The sequence below is a fragment of the Neofelis nebulosa genome, chromosome 13 (genome assembly GCF_028018385.1).
Source record: "Neofelis nebulosa isolate mNeoNeb1 chromosome 13, mNeoNeb1.pri, whole genome shotgun sequence".
NCBI lineage: Eukaryota > Metazoa > Chordata > Mammalia > Carnivora > Felidae > Neofelis > Neofelis nebulosa.
Window position 1 is genome coordinate 1095492 of NC_080794.1, and position 15062 is coordinate 1110553.

The following is a 15062-nucleotide window of genomic DNA, read 5'->3' on the forward strand; positions in this document are numbered from 1 at the left end:
TTATCTTGTGTGTGTTAACGTGCATCTCTTGATTTCTGTTAATGCTGTAGGCTCATTTATTTTGGGGTTAATTATTCAAGATATAGGAAGTATCAAGGTAGAGAAAGACAAGAAGGAAATAATATTACTAGAATTTTAGTAATATACTTATCAAATGCGTTTTCTATGCTCTACACTGTGGTAAGCACTTTGTGTTATTTAATGTTAAAGGGAAGCTTAGAACTATTTCAGGGTGGTGGTCGATTACCTTTTCTTAATTGATTTTAAAGAGTGAGCAAGCAAGCGGGGGAGAGTGATGGTGGTGGCGGGAAGGGGAGGGGGATGAATCTTAAGCAGGCTCCACACTCAGCACAGAACCTGACGTAGGGCTTGATTCCACGACCCTGGGATTGTGACGTGAGCCGAAATCAAGAGTCAGACACTCAACCCACTGAACCACCCAGGGGCCCTGATGACCTTTTTTTTTTTTTTTTAACTTTTTTTTATGTTTATTTTTGAGAGAGAGAGAGTGAGTGCGAGCACGGGAGGGGCAGAAAGAGAGGGAGACACAGAATCCGAAGCAGGCTCCAGGCTCCAGGCTCCGAGCTGTCAGCAAAGAGCCCGACGCGGGGCTTGAACTCAAAAACCGTGAGATTATGACCTGAGCCGAAGTCGGATGCTTAACCAACTGAGCCAGGCACCCCTCTGCTTTTCTCTTTTAAGAGTACCTTTTGCTTTTTTTTTTTTTTTTTTTTTTTTTTAATATAAAGTGTAATTGTAAAAACGTATTTCGGACCGTAGGATCATAGCCCAAAGCCACTGTCCATCCACGTATAACTTCTAAGCTGAATTTCAGGCTTAGGATATAAGGAAAAGTAATCTCTGGAGTTCAAGTCTTATGAAAAACAAGCTCTTTAGAAGGGACAGCAGAATTACAAAGGCACTGATCCCTTTTCTGAATTTATATTGGTAGGAGATGGCTGTGTGAAGGACTTAAAACAGGTACTCTGCTGTCCTTTGGCGCAGTAAGCGAATGTCAAGTTGATTTAGATACTGATTCAGTTGTCTTCTTCTTGTGTATGGGTGGGTGTAGTAATGAGTTTTCTTGCTTTTTTAACGCTCAGATCATAAACGAGAGGATAGCTGACTTCTCTCCTTTGGGATCCCAAAGAAGTACGTGTGCCGTGCTGAGCTGTTGCCAGGGCATCCTCTCGACACCCGCCCTCGCCGTCATCTACACGGCTAGACAGGAGCTGTTAGTGGCGCTGCTAAGCCAGCTGTGCCGGTTGGCCTGTAGGCAGCCAGAAGGAGCCGGGGTCGCCCAGTTATTCGAAGTCATTCACCTGGCGCTTGGTCGCTACCTCTTGATCCAGCAGCAGCAAGTCAACCCACGACGAGCCTTTGGCGAGGTGACCGGGCACTTGCTCCAGCCCTGCCTGGTCCTGAGGCACTTACTCTCGGGGGGCCCGTGGGCACAGGCCGGCCAGGGCCAGCTGCGGCAGGCGCTGAGCCGGGATGTGAAGAGTCAGATTGAGGCCGTGCTTCGAGGTGGGGCCTTTCAGCCCGAGTTGCTCTCGTCTTACAAGGAGGAGCTCTTGGACCAGCAGCAAGGCGATGCGAAGATAGGGGCCCTGAAGAATGTTCTCGCTCCTACGGACACTGTGCTTGCCAGGCTGGTGGAGACGGGCTACTGTGAACCGTCACTGCATGCTGCCGTTGTAGCCAACTCAGTGGCCTTGCTGTATAAGCTCTTTCTGGACTCTTACTTCAGGGAGGGGAATCAGCTCCTCTGCTTCCAGGTGCTCCCCAGGCTGTTCGGCTGCTTGAGGATCGCACAGCTGCAGGAGGAGCACCTGGCCGCCCTGGCCGCATCGGATTGGACCTCAGAACTGCTGGTCGTGGAACGGCTGCTGACCTCGGTGGCCCACAGCGGTATCTACAACATCGCCGCCGACAGGATCCGGCACGGAGAGGCTCAGTTCCGCTTTTACCGCCGTTTGGCCGAGCTGCTGACAAACCATTCACAAGCGTCCGTGCCGGCCTGGTTCCGCTGCCTCAAGGCTTTGACGTCTCTGAATCATCTGGTTTTGGAGCCGGACCTCGACGACCTGTTGGCTTCAGCTTGGATTGATGCAGAAGTGACAGACTCTCGAACGAAGAAAGCACAGGAGGCGCTTCTTCACACCCTCTTCCAGACTTACGCGAAGCTCCGACAAGTGCCACGGCTGTTTGAGGAGGTTTTGGGGGTGATCTGCCGCCCGGCCGCCGAGGCCCTGAGGCAGCCCGTGCTGGCCGCGGGCCCCTCCCGGGTGCTCTGCGAGTGCCTCCTGGAGTTGCCTCCGAGTCAGATCTTGGACACGTGGTCGCTCGTGCTGGAGAAGTTCCAGTCTTTGGTCTTGCCTTATTTGCGGGGCGATGCCGACATGGCCTTGAAGTCGCTGTCCCTGAGCTCACTGCTGCACTGCATCATGTTCAACATGAGGAGCCTGGACGGCAGCACGCCTCTGCCCGTCATCAGGCGGATGCAGCGCACCATGGAGAGGATGCTCCGGGAGCTCGTGAAGCCCCTGCTGGACCTTCTCCTGGACCCCCCGGGCCCGGAGCTTGAGCTCTGGCTGCAGAAGGTCAGTGACTCTGCACTCCTGCTCTCTTACACTTGGGCGCAGGTCGACACCATGCTCAGCATGAACTGCAGCCAGTATCGCTCTGTGTCTGGGGCTCTTACGGACATTGCTGTGGAGACCGCAAACCTCCCCTCGTTGCTCCCCGGTGTAGAAACGCACCACTGGAAGAAGATAGAAAAGTTTGTGGCTCGGTTTGACTCTCTCAGCAGGTATTGCTTAGAACAGCTCTACCTGCAGAAAATGAAAAGGACTTTAATGCAAACTAGTTTCCGGTCTGAGGAAGCTCTCTGCACTCTGAGGCGTGATGCTGCCTACATTCTTGGGTCTGGCAGAGAAAGCTTGAATCGGAGGACGACCGCCTCCTGGGATGGCCAGGTGGGGACAGTGAGTGCACTCACGTACCCTGTAGCGCACTGGCACTTGATCGTGTCGAATCTCACAATTTTAATATCCTATCTTTGTCCGGATGATGTGCGATCCCTGGCCAGTGTGCTGCTGAGGACTTTACCGACGAGCAAAGCCCAGGAGGTCTCAGCAGAAGAAGAGGCAGACCTCACACTTGAAAGAATATCCAGTGCCGTCCTTCACAGCCCTCTCTTTCCGGAAATGCAGCCCCTCCATTCTGCTTTCTTAATGCGCCTGTCCGAAGGCTGTGCGGGCATCCTGTGTTCTGGGGCCCAGGGTGACCCGAGTCTTCTCAGTCAGCAGCTGCCCTGGCTCTTTGAAAAGGAGCACATGGGTGTGGCTCTTTGGGAAAACAGATTTGCAAAAGTTGGACCCGAAGGTGTAGAACCAAAAGGAGAAACTGCCCAAAACTTACTATCCTTGGTCCAGAGTGGCTTCCCAATTCAGCTGGAGGGAGAACAATTAGAGAGCATCCTGGGATTGTTGGAAGTTATTTCTGCTCTGCAACTGGACAACCTCTCGACTCCCTATCACGTGCATTACTTTCTTCTGTTACTGTCTGTGGCCGTCACCAGGCTGGGGAGCTCCTGCCCCTCCTCACTGACCCTCAGGTTTCTGAAGACTTGCTACCGGCTTCTTGGCCACCTGCAGAGAGGGAAAGGTGCCCGCTCAGTCCTCAAGACCATGTACGCCAGTGAGATTTTCGAGATCATGCTGACCTCCTCGTTCAGAGCCAGTAGTAGATTTTCTGTTGCTGCAGATGACCCCTCCTGGTTGGAATTCCTCCAACTGACAGGGACATTCTTGGAACAGCTACTGCAGATGCTTATCCAGATGAAGCTCAGCCTGGTGCTCAATTTTGGGAAAATCATTGCATTCCTCTGCAAACTGTCCACCGAAGCACCGTCAGGCAAGCAGGTGGAAAACCAGAATCCTCTGGGCCAGCAGCTCCTTCTGGTGTCTCTAACCAAGTTGTGCCAAGTCCTGGGGCCTTTGGTCAAAGAGCGGAGGCAGCACCATGAGGCCTCAGAAGCGCTGCCTGAGCTGCTGCAGAAGGCCATTGTCCAGACAGGAGCCGTGCTGCAACTGTGCTGGGCACGTGGGGCCCAGGGCCAGCACCTTCCCTCCGCCTTCATCTCGTCGGTCAGCACGCTCTTGGAGGCGGATGTGGGCCAGCGCTCCAGGCACGGGGCCCAGGGTTCCCAAGTGACTGGCGAGATGCTGACCTCCCATACCGCCTTCTACCAGAATGTTTACTCTCAACTGCTGTCAGGGTTACTGGCCCTTGCAGGAGACCAGCAGTCTTTCCAGGCGGCCATGCGGTTTTTAACTCTGTTCTTTTTGGCCCCAGAACTCCATCCCAAGAAGGATTCTGTTTTTGCCTCTGTGTTTCATTCTGTGACGAAAGTTCTGGCAGGTAAGGTATTTTCTCTTGAGCTAATTCTGTACCATAGAGCTTTTGGTAAAAGCTGGTAAGCCACCAGCAAGGTGAGTGCCCCTCTCCCCCCCCCCCCCCCCCACCTCCCGTGGAGCAGCTGTTCACTGTGGAAGGTACATGCTGTGGGCAGTGAGAAAATCCCCCCACTGCCCTGCTCCCAGGAACTTATGTCCAGTCTCTGTCCGTATAAAGCTCACGGTTCTGTTTTCTACACAGATTGCGGCCTTCTAGGTATGTTGTTTGACATCTTAGCTTTTTACTTATTTGGGGGATTGTTCTGGTTTATAGTTTTGAAATCTGTTACTCTCTATCTTTTTTACCTTTTATCTGTCCTGGCCCTGATGGTTAACATAAATTTCATTCTTCTTGGTAGGCTTCCCCGTGTCCAATCTCCACTGCCATCGTTAGTAACCGAAGGCGACGTTAAGCCAAGTCAAAGAAAAAACCGCAAATAATTTATAGGGAACCTCATAAAATTCCTCAAGGCAGTTCAGTGAACTTCTACCCCTGGGTCTCAGTGTGATGCCTGGCCATCATCGGGCTGCGGGTGCTAATTGGGTGGGAGCTTAGCTGTCTTCACGGTCTTTTAGTTTGATGTCATCCTCCTGGGCCAGCCAGTCAAGACCACAGAACTCGTAATGGCTGTGTGCAGAAGCATTTGATAGCTGCTGTCCCCGAGGTCGAAGGGCCACCTCTGTCTCTGTTTCAGGTTGGCGTGGGTTGGTTTTCTTTTGGTTTTGTTACCGAGGGTCGGGGTTAGTTAGGGTAGTCCTTAGGGGTGAGACTGGGGAGCGTGTCGGCCGGGCGTAGCCCCCAGAAGGCATGCCGACTTCTGTGTGCTGGAGGAAAAGCTGTGACAGGCGGGAGGGAGCCGCAGCTGGGGCTGCAGGCGTGATCAGACACAAAAGCGTTTAGTAGGACCTTGTAGGAAGCGGAGCCGCCCGGACCAGTGCCAGAACTGGAGTGTTGAGGCCAGAATAACACTGCCGTTGTCTCCCTTTCAATAGCCTCTCTGTCCCTGCCTCGATTGTGGATTGACTGAAAAGGCTTTGGTGTCACATGTTCTATCTTATTCTGTCAGCGATTCTTTTAGGGAACGGTGTTCACCTTAGGGGAGGCTAGAATTTTAGTCTTTGACGAACACTGGTTACAGTGTCCTAAATGAGTGATCCAAGAAATGGTAGCGCGTGGCCTGAAGCTCTGGCCCCTCTTCCCCTTTGTTATACAGAATATCGTGTGTGTCTCTTTCCCTCCAACCCTCTCGACCTGAGGGGGACTCGAGGTCCTGACCGTGTGTCCCTGGACTTGAGGGTTAGAACCCCAGGGACAGAGCCTCTGTTGTGGCAATCGGGGGACCGAGGCCGCCTGCCCCACTGTCCCTCAGACCGCAGGCTCAGGCGTTGCTGTTGGGTCCGGGCCTCCTCTCCTTGAGCTGCTAGACTTTGTCTAGAAGAGGGACTGGAGTGAGAGGTCTGGAAGGAGTGCCTACTGAGGGCTGCCTCAATTCAGTTATGAGAAACCGTCGCTTTTACAAATGCTCCATACACACGTGGAACCACATCCTACTCTGGAGATGAATGCGGTGTTGATTTTTTTTTTTTTTTTTTTAAGTTTATTTGTTTTGAGAGAGAGAGAATGCGGGTGCGCACAAGGGAGGGGCAGAGAGAGAGAATCCCAAGCAGACTCCACTGGTCGGTGCAGGGCCCTCTGCGGGGCTCGATTTCACGAACCGTGAGATCATGACTGGAACTGAAACCAAAAGTCGAACGATTAACCGACTGTGCCACCCCCATGCCCCTGCAGTGTTGATTTTGACCTGCGTAATCAAGTAAGCAGGTGTTCACACAGATCGCAGAACGGTGCAGCGTTCTCTGGGACCCCGGACCTGGGGACCGTGGGTTAGAGCGTGTGCGGGCAAGCCGTCAGAAAGCAGTGGACTTCGAAGAGTAGGTGGGGTAGGCGGAGACGGTGGGGGTGCTGATGCCGAGCCCTCCGCACGGCAGATGCCCCGCGCTGCTCTTTCCTTCATTTGCCAACCACAGGAGTTGGTGCGGTTCTGCCCATTTCACTGGTGAGGGAATGGAGGTTCGGAGAGCTCAGGGGTCCAGGATCTTACACCTTGTTGGATGCTGGGGCTGAGGTCTTTATCCATCAAAGCCTGTGGTCCCCTCCACCCCTGATGCTTATGTAGTGAGCGAAGACTGGGAAAGTATTCTGGCAATGTGGAATAGTCTGTGAGCCAAATGTGGCTGGGAAGGTAGGCTGGGTTCAGATTATAGAGGGCCTTGAATGCCCTGACCTGGGGGGCCAGTCTGCCGTGGCGACATCAGAAGGCCTTCCCACGTTAAGTGGGAAGCAGCCTGATGATTGCGACAGGCAGACCCGGAAGTTTGGAGTTCTTTTCATGTCTCTAAAAGTGCCATGCCGCTCCTGTGTCCCTACTGATTTTGTAAAAGAATATGGGAACACCTTGTTTCATGGCACTTTTCTTTTTTTTTTTTTTTTTTTAACATTTATTTATTTTTGAGAGAGAGAGACACACACACACACACAGAGCATGAGTGGGGGAGGGGCAGAGAGAGAGAGGGAGACACAGAAGCTGAAGCAGGCTCCAGGCTCTGAGCTCTCAGCAGCACAGATCCTGATGCAGGGCTCTAACTCACAGATGGAGAGATCATGACCTGAGCCGAAGTCGGACGCTTAACCGACTAAGCCCCCCCCAGGCACCCCCCGTCATTGCACTTTTCTTAAAAAAAAAATTTTTTTTAAATGTTTATTCATATTGAGAGAGAGAGAGAGAGATCATAAGCGGTGGAGGGACAGAGAGAAAGAGAGACAAACTGAAGCAGGCTACAGGCTCTAAGCTGCCAGCACAGAGCCCAATGTGGGGCTTGAACTCAGGAGCTGCAAGATCATGACCTGAGCTGAAGTTGGATGCCCAACCTACTGAGCCACCCAGGCGCCCTCCCTCATTGCGGTTTTCTTAATTGAACTTCACAGATACTCCCATTTTTCATAGTGTGCAGGTTTGTGGCAACCTTGCTTGAGCAAGTCTGTTGGCACCGTTTTTCCAACAGCATTTGCTCACTTCATGACTGTCACATTTTGGTAAATCTTGCAATATTTCAAACTTATTTTGTTGTTACATTTGTTATGATGATCTGTGATCAGTGATTATGACTCACTGAAAGCTCAGATGGTGGTTAGCATTTTTTAGCAAAAAAGTATTTTTTAAAATTTTTTTTTAACATTTATTTATTTTTTGAGAGACAGAGAGAGACAAAGTATGAGTGGGGGATGGGCAGAGAGAGAGGGAAACACAGAATCCGAAGCAGGCTCCAGACTCAGAGCTGTTAACACAGAGCCCGACACGGGGCTCAAACTCAGGAACCCTGAGATCATGACCTGAGCCGAAGCCAGATGCTCAACCAACTGAGCCACCCAGGCACCCCAAAAATATTTTTATCTATTTATTTTAATATTTTTTTATGCGTATTTAATTTTGAGAGAGAGAGAGAGAGAGAGGCAGAGTGCAAGTGGGGGAGGGGCAGAGAGAGGGTGACACAGAATCTGAAACAGGCTCCAGGCTCTGAGCTGTCAGCACAGAGCCCGACGCGGGGCTCAAACCCATGAACCGTGAGATCATGACCTGGGCCCAAGTGAGACGCCTAAGCGACTGAGCCACCTGGGTGCCTCACGGAAAAAGTATTTTTAAATGAAGGTATGTGCATCGCATTTTGGACGTAATGGTGTTGTCCACCAAATAGACGACAGCATAGCGGAAACATAATTTTTATCTGTGCCGCGAAACCAGAAAATTCATTGGATTCACTTGATTGCGACCCTTGCTTCCTGGCGGTGATCTGGAGCCAATCCTGTCGTATCTCTGAGGTTTGCCCGTGCAAGGAACGTCGAAAAGCGCGTAGAGAAAGTAGCAGTCACCCGCGTGCAGAGTCCAGCGTGAAGCACTGCTAACCGCTGTCGTCCTCGACCCCCCGTGCTGTGTGTGCTCTGCACAGGTCAGCCGTGTGCGGGAGAGCGCGGTCACACTGTGCCACACGCCCCGCGAGTATTTCCACACCCCTCAAATGGTGACTTTCACCGGCTGGGACCCTGTTCCATCATGTGGTTATTCTGGTGTATTTCACCCGCCCCTTTCCTGTCATATCTTAGCCGTTTGGGTTTCTTTTCCGCACAGATCCTGCAGTTTCGGGTCAGATAATTCAGGACTTGGAGCCTCATTTGGGAGCCTTGTTGACCCAAATGTTAGAAGTTGGGACGACAGAGGACTTGAGCATGGTGATGCGGTATGTTCTGCAAGGATTAGACGTCAGTAACGTGTGGAAAGGAGATGTGCAGGTGGGTACCCGTTCTGCCTTGTATGGCAGGGGCATAAATGATAATCCGCTCGAAGGGGAAAACTTATTCGAGTTGTGGTATCACCCCTGGAAATGAACACGCAAAATCTACCTGGTAGAGACTGGGCCAGGGGGTTTTATGGAGGGAACCGTGGCCTGCAGAGAGGCCTGGGGCCTTAGTGTAAGGGGCCTTATTTTCCAAAGGGGAACTTTTTCAAAGTACAACTCTGTGTGCTATCATATGAAATATTAAACGTAGCATCCTCGTAATTTTGGCATATAAAAAAGCTAAATTCTGCTCATTCTTTGCTTAAGACATCTCCCGTCATACTGTTTAAAAACTGATTCGGTCACATGGGCCCGATCCTGTTTGAGAATCGCTCTGATCGGCAAGCTGCCCTGCAGTCCTTTGCACTTTGTGTATTTGGTGGTTGCTAATGGAGCCCTGCATTTGCATTTGGCATCACATATTTTGGAGAGCCTCTGCATGGAGCTTACGTGCTGGAATTTCTGCCAAACAGCCGTGTGCACTGGACTGGTCAGCTGTCCCTGCTCGCACAGGAGGAAGAATGCCACAGAGCCAGCCGTGCAGCCCATGCCTTCTGGTTCTGAGCTTTCTCTGCCTCATGAGTGGCTTCTTGACTTGTGGTTGTAATCAGCACACTGGCTTCGGTTTTGATTTGGATGGGAAGAGAGCTGGAGAGGGTAATTGAGGCCACAGAGGGGCAGCGGGAGAGCTCACGTCTCTCGTGCGTGAGCAAGAGGCCCAGGCTGGACCAGGGCCACTGCTATGTGGCCGTGGCACTTGCCCCTCTGGAAGTTTCCATCGTGTGCATGTGCAGCATGATTGGGCCCCAGCGTTGAGAAGGGTCAGTCTCAGTCAGAGGCTGGTTTACAGAGGAAGCAAGACTGGAGGCTGAGCATTCAGGGCCAGAGAGGATTTGGCTGGGGGGGACGTTGCTATGGAGACAGGGAGGAGGGTGTTGTGTGCGCAGCAGGGCGGAGGTTGTGTGGGTGTGAGAAGGTGGACAGCGAGGGAGGCGCCAGTGGGCAGGCCCCTGGTGGGTACAGGTGGGTGGGAGAGAGGGTGAGGCCCTTTCCATCCTCAAGCAATCAGGAAATAGAGAAGATGAGCGGGGGCAGGGGGCGGGGCTACCTCCGGGTGAGGCAGTGTGTAGGCGTGGCTGGTCAGGGCTTGAGAGAGGGAGAGGGAGAGCAAAGGGCAGAGGCCAGAATTGTATGGGTTTGTGGGGCCGCGGGGTTAGGGGAGGAAGGGCCGGCATGAGTCTGAAATCGATGGTGTAAAATGCCAGCCTAGGGTCAGATGTTTGTTGACATAGGCACTCGCTAAAGTGAGTTCCTTTCCCACAGAGTTCCTTCTCCTGGTTTAACACCATCACCTGTAATCGTAGCACCTAATCTAATGGTTTCACTGTGTCCGTGTTTTCCCCTGGCTCCTCCTTTTCCCCAGGAACACATACGATTCTTGTACAGGTGACTTACGGCTCGTTGCCTCTTTCCACAACATCTGGACGAGACGAGGTCTGTGTAATTAGGTTGCTGCACCGATCTGTGGCCTTGTTTATTTTACTCTCTTGGTGCCTTTGCCTGCTTGGTTTAGTGAGATGCTACTGCAAAGGCCTCTACTTTGCCACAGTTGGGCTCATCTTCTTTATTTCCTGATTGCTTGAGGGTGGAAAGGCCCTCCCCCTCAGGATTTAGCCTTAAACCAGGTCTGGTCCATGCCCGTGACACCGGGGTGCTAACGGGCCCTGCTGTATCTCTTCAGCGCCCGTGACCCGGCTTCTTCCCAAGATAGACTTGTTAGGAGAGAGCTGGCCGTTTCTGCTAACTTTGTGTTTTTTCCCCCCTCAGGCCACTTTGTCAGCCATCACACTGATCAAGTTGCTCCTGAGCTGCCCACTCGGCGGAGAGAAAGCGAGTCTGTTCTGGTGTGCGAGCCCCCAGATAGTCACGGCTCTGACTGTGAGTCCCCCTGGGTCATGCCCTCTGACTCTTCACCCCTGTTCCTGTAGGCCGCGTTTTGGCTTCTGCCGTCTCTGGCTTTATGCAGAGTGTGTTTCTGGGCGCCGCGTCCTGAAGACAGCTGCCGGCAGAGCGGTTTTCTGTCCGTGCCCGTGCCGTCCGTGCTGTTGTGTGTCCCCTGCAGATGGGGTGCAGCGGCGGTGTGCAGGCGTGTCGGGGAGCCTCGGGCAGCATTCAGCGGGCGGTACAGGAAGGCACGCGGCGATCAGATGGGGCTCCTGTGGAAGCCTGTTTAAAGTAGATGAGATGAGAAGGAATTGTGGGACTTTCTTTTGTCCCCACAAATTCTGGGGTCAGTTTAGTGCATTCATTCATTTGCAGGGGTGTGTGTACATTTACAGTGTGTGATACAGTGAGAGGAAAGTGGCTTTATAGAATGGGATAGTAGTGTTGCAGATAGATTATTGTCACAGTCGCACCCGATTGTTAGATTTTGGCACCTGGTGGACACGTGGGGCAGTCCCATGACTTTCTGTTTGACCAGCACAAAACCCTCATCTCGATTGGGACTGTCCCAGTGTTTCTGCCCTCTAGAGTCTCCAGTCACTATCCTTGCACTGGGGTTCAAAAGAGCCATATCTGTTTCAACATCATCACCCTCTGTAAGTCTCTTGTGCTGCCTGAGAGAATTGGCTTGGGTTAGCACATTCTCAGGGCAGAAGGACCTAAGGAGTGGACTTAATGTTCTGGGTTCTGGTCTGTTGCTTCTTCGTTTTCCTGGGAAGCTGCATTTGGTGGGTGACCCTCATCTTTCCCCAGTGCGTGTAGTGGGGACCAGGAGGGAGAGTGACGGCTGGAGGGAAGAGGGGCTCGTGCGGTGCACGGTCAGTGTTGGTGCTGTGCACAGTAGGGCTGCATTAATATGCACGCTTGTAAATCTAACGGCGTGAAGTCAGCACAGCCGGTGTCCCCAGGCAGATGGGCGCTGTGAGAGGCCCCAGCAGGGCCTCACATGGCAGTGTGAGGAAGAGGGTCACTGGTGAGCTCTCCCAGCTTACGTAGGTCAGACCTTGAGTTGCCCCTCATCATTTTGAGTCCATTCTCTTTATTCTCTAGAACAATAATCAAACATCTGGAGCTGATTTTTTTTTTTAATTTTTTTTTTTTTAACGTTTTATTTATTTTTGAGACAGAGAGAGACAGAGCATTAATGGGGGAGGGTCAGAGAGAGAGGGAGACACAGAATCTGAAGCAGGCTCCAGGCTCTGAGCCGTCAGCCCAGAGCCCGACGCGGGGCTCGAACTCACGGACCGTGAGATCGTGACCTGAGCTGAAGTCGGATGCTTAACCAACTGAGCCACCCAGGCGCCCCCTGGAGCTGATTTTTAAGATATGTAACAAAGAAACTTTAATTTAAAGATACGTAGAACTATTGATCTTTTTGGGAAAATATTATTAGGTGTATCTGGTGTGAAGTTTCCTTGTTCTGACAAATTGGAGGAGTCAGTCCTTATAAGGGATTAGTTCTCTTTGTGGTCGATGAGTCCAACAAAGAGTCCCACCGTGGGTCGCCGTTGGAGATGGAACACTGGGCTCCTGGTCTCCTCAGAAGGGTGCCTCTGACCATATCAGTTCATTTTGGACATTCTTACCGCTGTCGCTTTAGTTCTTACCTCCGTCTACTTCACTTGTTGTATTTTCTCTGTAGAGAATCACCTTCATTTTCTCTCCTTTCTTCCGTCTTTTTCTGTAGCTGCAAAACCGAGAGGCTTGTCGGGAGCAGACTGTGCCCCTGGCGGTGGTGGAGTCCATTTTGGACGTGCTCGCAGCCTTGCTGCGACGGGGGGAGGGGACCATCGGCAACCCGCACCACGTCAGCCTGGCCTTCAGCGTCCTGCTCACCGTGCCCTTGGACCACCTGAAGCCCCCTGAGTATGGGAGCATCTTCCTGAGGACGCACAACGTGCTCTTTTCCATCCTGCAGTGTCACCCGAAGGTGAGGAGGTGGGGCAGGGTGCCAGGCGGCAGAAAAGCAGCAAGAGAGAGCCCCACTGCGGGAGGACGATAAAAATGGTGACCTGCTAAGCAAACTTCTGAATTCCGGTACTTTCCAGGGACACAGTGGTTTCTCAGGCACAAAAATGTTGGATCTTCACACCAGGCTGTTTGAGTTTCATCTTTGTTGGGTCTGACGCTTGGAACGGCGTTTGTGTACTAGCTATTTAAGGAAGCTCGTTACAAATTATTCTCTTTTTGCAGGTTGCATATCTAAATGTCACTCACTTGCTTAGGTCTCTTTACAGGTTTGTGACTCAGATGGGTGTAGGGAGTGAGGCATCCGGAGTTCCAGTTTTATAGTATACCACCTTTGAAATTAAACTAAATGTCCCATAGAAAAGATTCCAGTTCAGCCGACCTGTACTGAACATTTGCTCTGTGTCTCACTTCACCCTTACAGCAAGCGTGTAAAGTAGATGGGAGTTCATTCTATTGGTAAAGGAACTGAGGCTGGGAGCTGCTAAGGGATTTGGCCAAAGTCACCCAGCTGAGTCTAAATCTTAGCTACAGGATTATTGATTCTCTGGCCTGTGTTTTTCCCAGTGCACCAGTGCTAATCCATGGGATGTGTGGGAACTTACAGATACGCTGTGTACACATAGACACAGACACAGGCAAATATTTTTAAGTGTTTTCATGTCCTCGAGTTAGAGACCTGAGAGCAATGTAGTTTTTTAAAAAAAGTTCTCTGGGGGCGCCTGGGTGGCTCAGTCGGTTGAGCGCCGACTTCGGCTCAGGTCACGATCTCGCGGTCCGTGAGTTCGAGCCCCGCATCGGGCCCCTGTGCTGACAGCTCAGAGCCCGGAGCCTGTTTCAATTCTGTGTCTCCCTCTCTCTGACCCTCCCCCATTCATGCTCTGTCTCTCTCTGTCTCAAAAATAAATAAACATTAAAAAAAAAAAAAAATAAATAAATAAATAAATAAAAATAAAAAAAGTTCTCTGGTAGACTAAGCACTCGTGACGTTGGGCCTTACTCCAGCCCTTCCCCACTGAACAATTGCCTTTGTCCCCGGCTGTCTTGTGAGCATTTTGTTTTAGATCTCTCTGCTGGTGGTTAGATTTTTTTTTATGTGACCGTATGGCATACACATAGTACAAATCAGTTATAAGCTGGAATTGCTGATCTCGCAAAAGATGTAGGATTCCATGCAGTTGATGAAAAGCAATATTAGAAAGCTGTGGGAACCTCCCGCGGAACCATTAACAAATGATCACGTAGCGGAATTAGACCATTTAATGAAAGGAGAAAATTGACAGGGATAACGGTGTGTCGCAATCCAGAGTGATGTGACCGATGATAGTGGCTCTCACTCACTGCCTTCGGGTTAGGGTGGGGGACGGGGCCCACATGGCGCGTGACCACACCGTCGGCCATGTGCATGGTTGAGTTGACAAAAGCACCAGGCTAGCGTCTGCGTAGGTGAATCTCAAGGGGACAGCATAAGGCCACCTCAGCCAGAGTGCCCAGCAGACCGGTCAGCAGCTGGTGCCATATTAAGCCAGGGTGTGAACTCAGTCTGGCTCTGGCTCCGTGTGCTTTTAATCAGTATGATAGAGGATTATGAGGGGTCCTTGGGAAGTTTGATGAAGCTCTGGAATACTTGTGCAAAAACGAGTTCTTTCTGCGCATGCTGTGAGGTCAGTAATTTGATGTAAAGAACGGGATGTTATGCTGTCAAGAATTTGGTTGGATAAATTAATACCAAAGGAAAAAAATCCCAACACTTGATTCACTCTTGCTCATTCTAAGAATTCTGAGAAAAGAGCGGTGATGTCCCGTAGATCTTTGAAGCACTGTGGGGCATGGTCTGTATCTGCATTGTTCACAGCAGTCAGGGGCCACGCGTGTCCTGACCACTTGAAATGTGGCCTAGGAGCTGTATGACTAGGAAATGAATTTTTATTTTACTTCATTTAAGTAGTCTCATGCAGCGTATGGTCGCTTTATGAGATAGCGTGTTGTTTTGCTCACGATCTAAAAGTGGTTGAATATAGGGGCTCCTGGGTAGCTCAGTTGGTTAAGCATCCAACTCTTTCTTTTTTTAATTTTATTTTTTTAAAATTTACCTCCAAATTAGTTAGCATATAGTGCAACAATGATTTCAGGAGTAGATTCCTTAGTGCCCCTTACCCATTTAGCCCGTCCCTCCTCCCACAACCCCTCCAGTAACCCTCAGTTTGTTCTTCATATTTATGAGTCTCTTCTGTTTTG

At 51.1% G+C, this 15062-nt stretch overlaps 1 protein-coding gene across 3 annotated transcripts in view; it reads left to right on the forward strand.

Annotated features, from left to right (window-relative positions):
* Positions 1-15062, forward strand: part of URB2 (URB2 ribosome biogenesis homolog) — a 28638-nt gene that overhangs the window by 4178 nt on the left and 9398 nt on the right. For all 3 annotated transcript variants that reach the window (XR_009252079.1, XM_058696094.1, XM_058696093.1), the window contains 4 exons: positions 1104-4425; positions 8645-8805; positions 10680-10790; positions 12544-12786. Coding sequence is in view for 2 of the 3 variants with exons in the window: in XM_058696094.1 (XP_058552077.1) it covers positions 1104-4425; positions 8645-8805; positions 10680-10790; positions 12544-12786 (3837 nt within the window). In the remaining variant the exon portion in view is untranslated. The remainder of the gene's footprint in view (positions 1-1103; positions 4426-8644; positions 8806-10679; positions 10791-12543; positions 12787-15062) is intronic.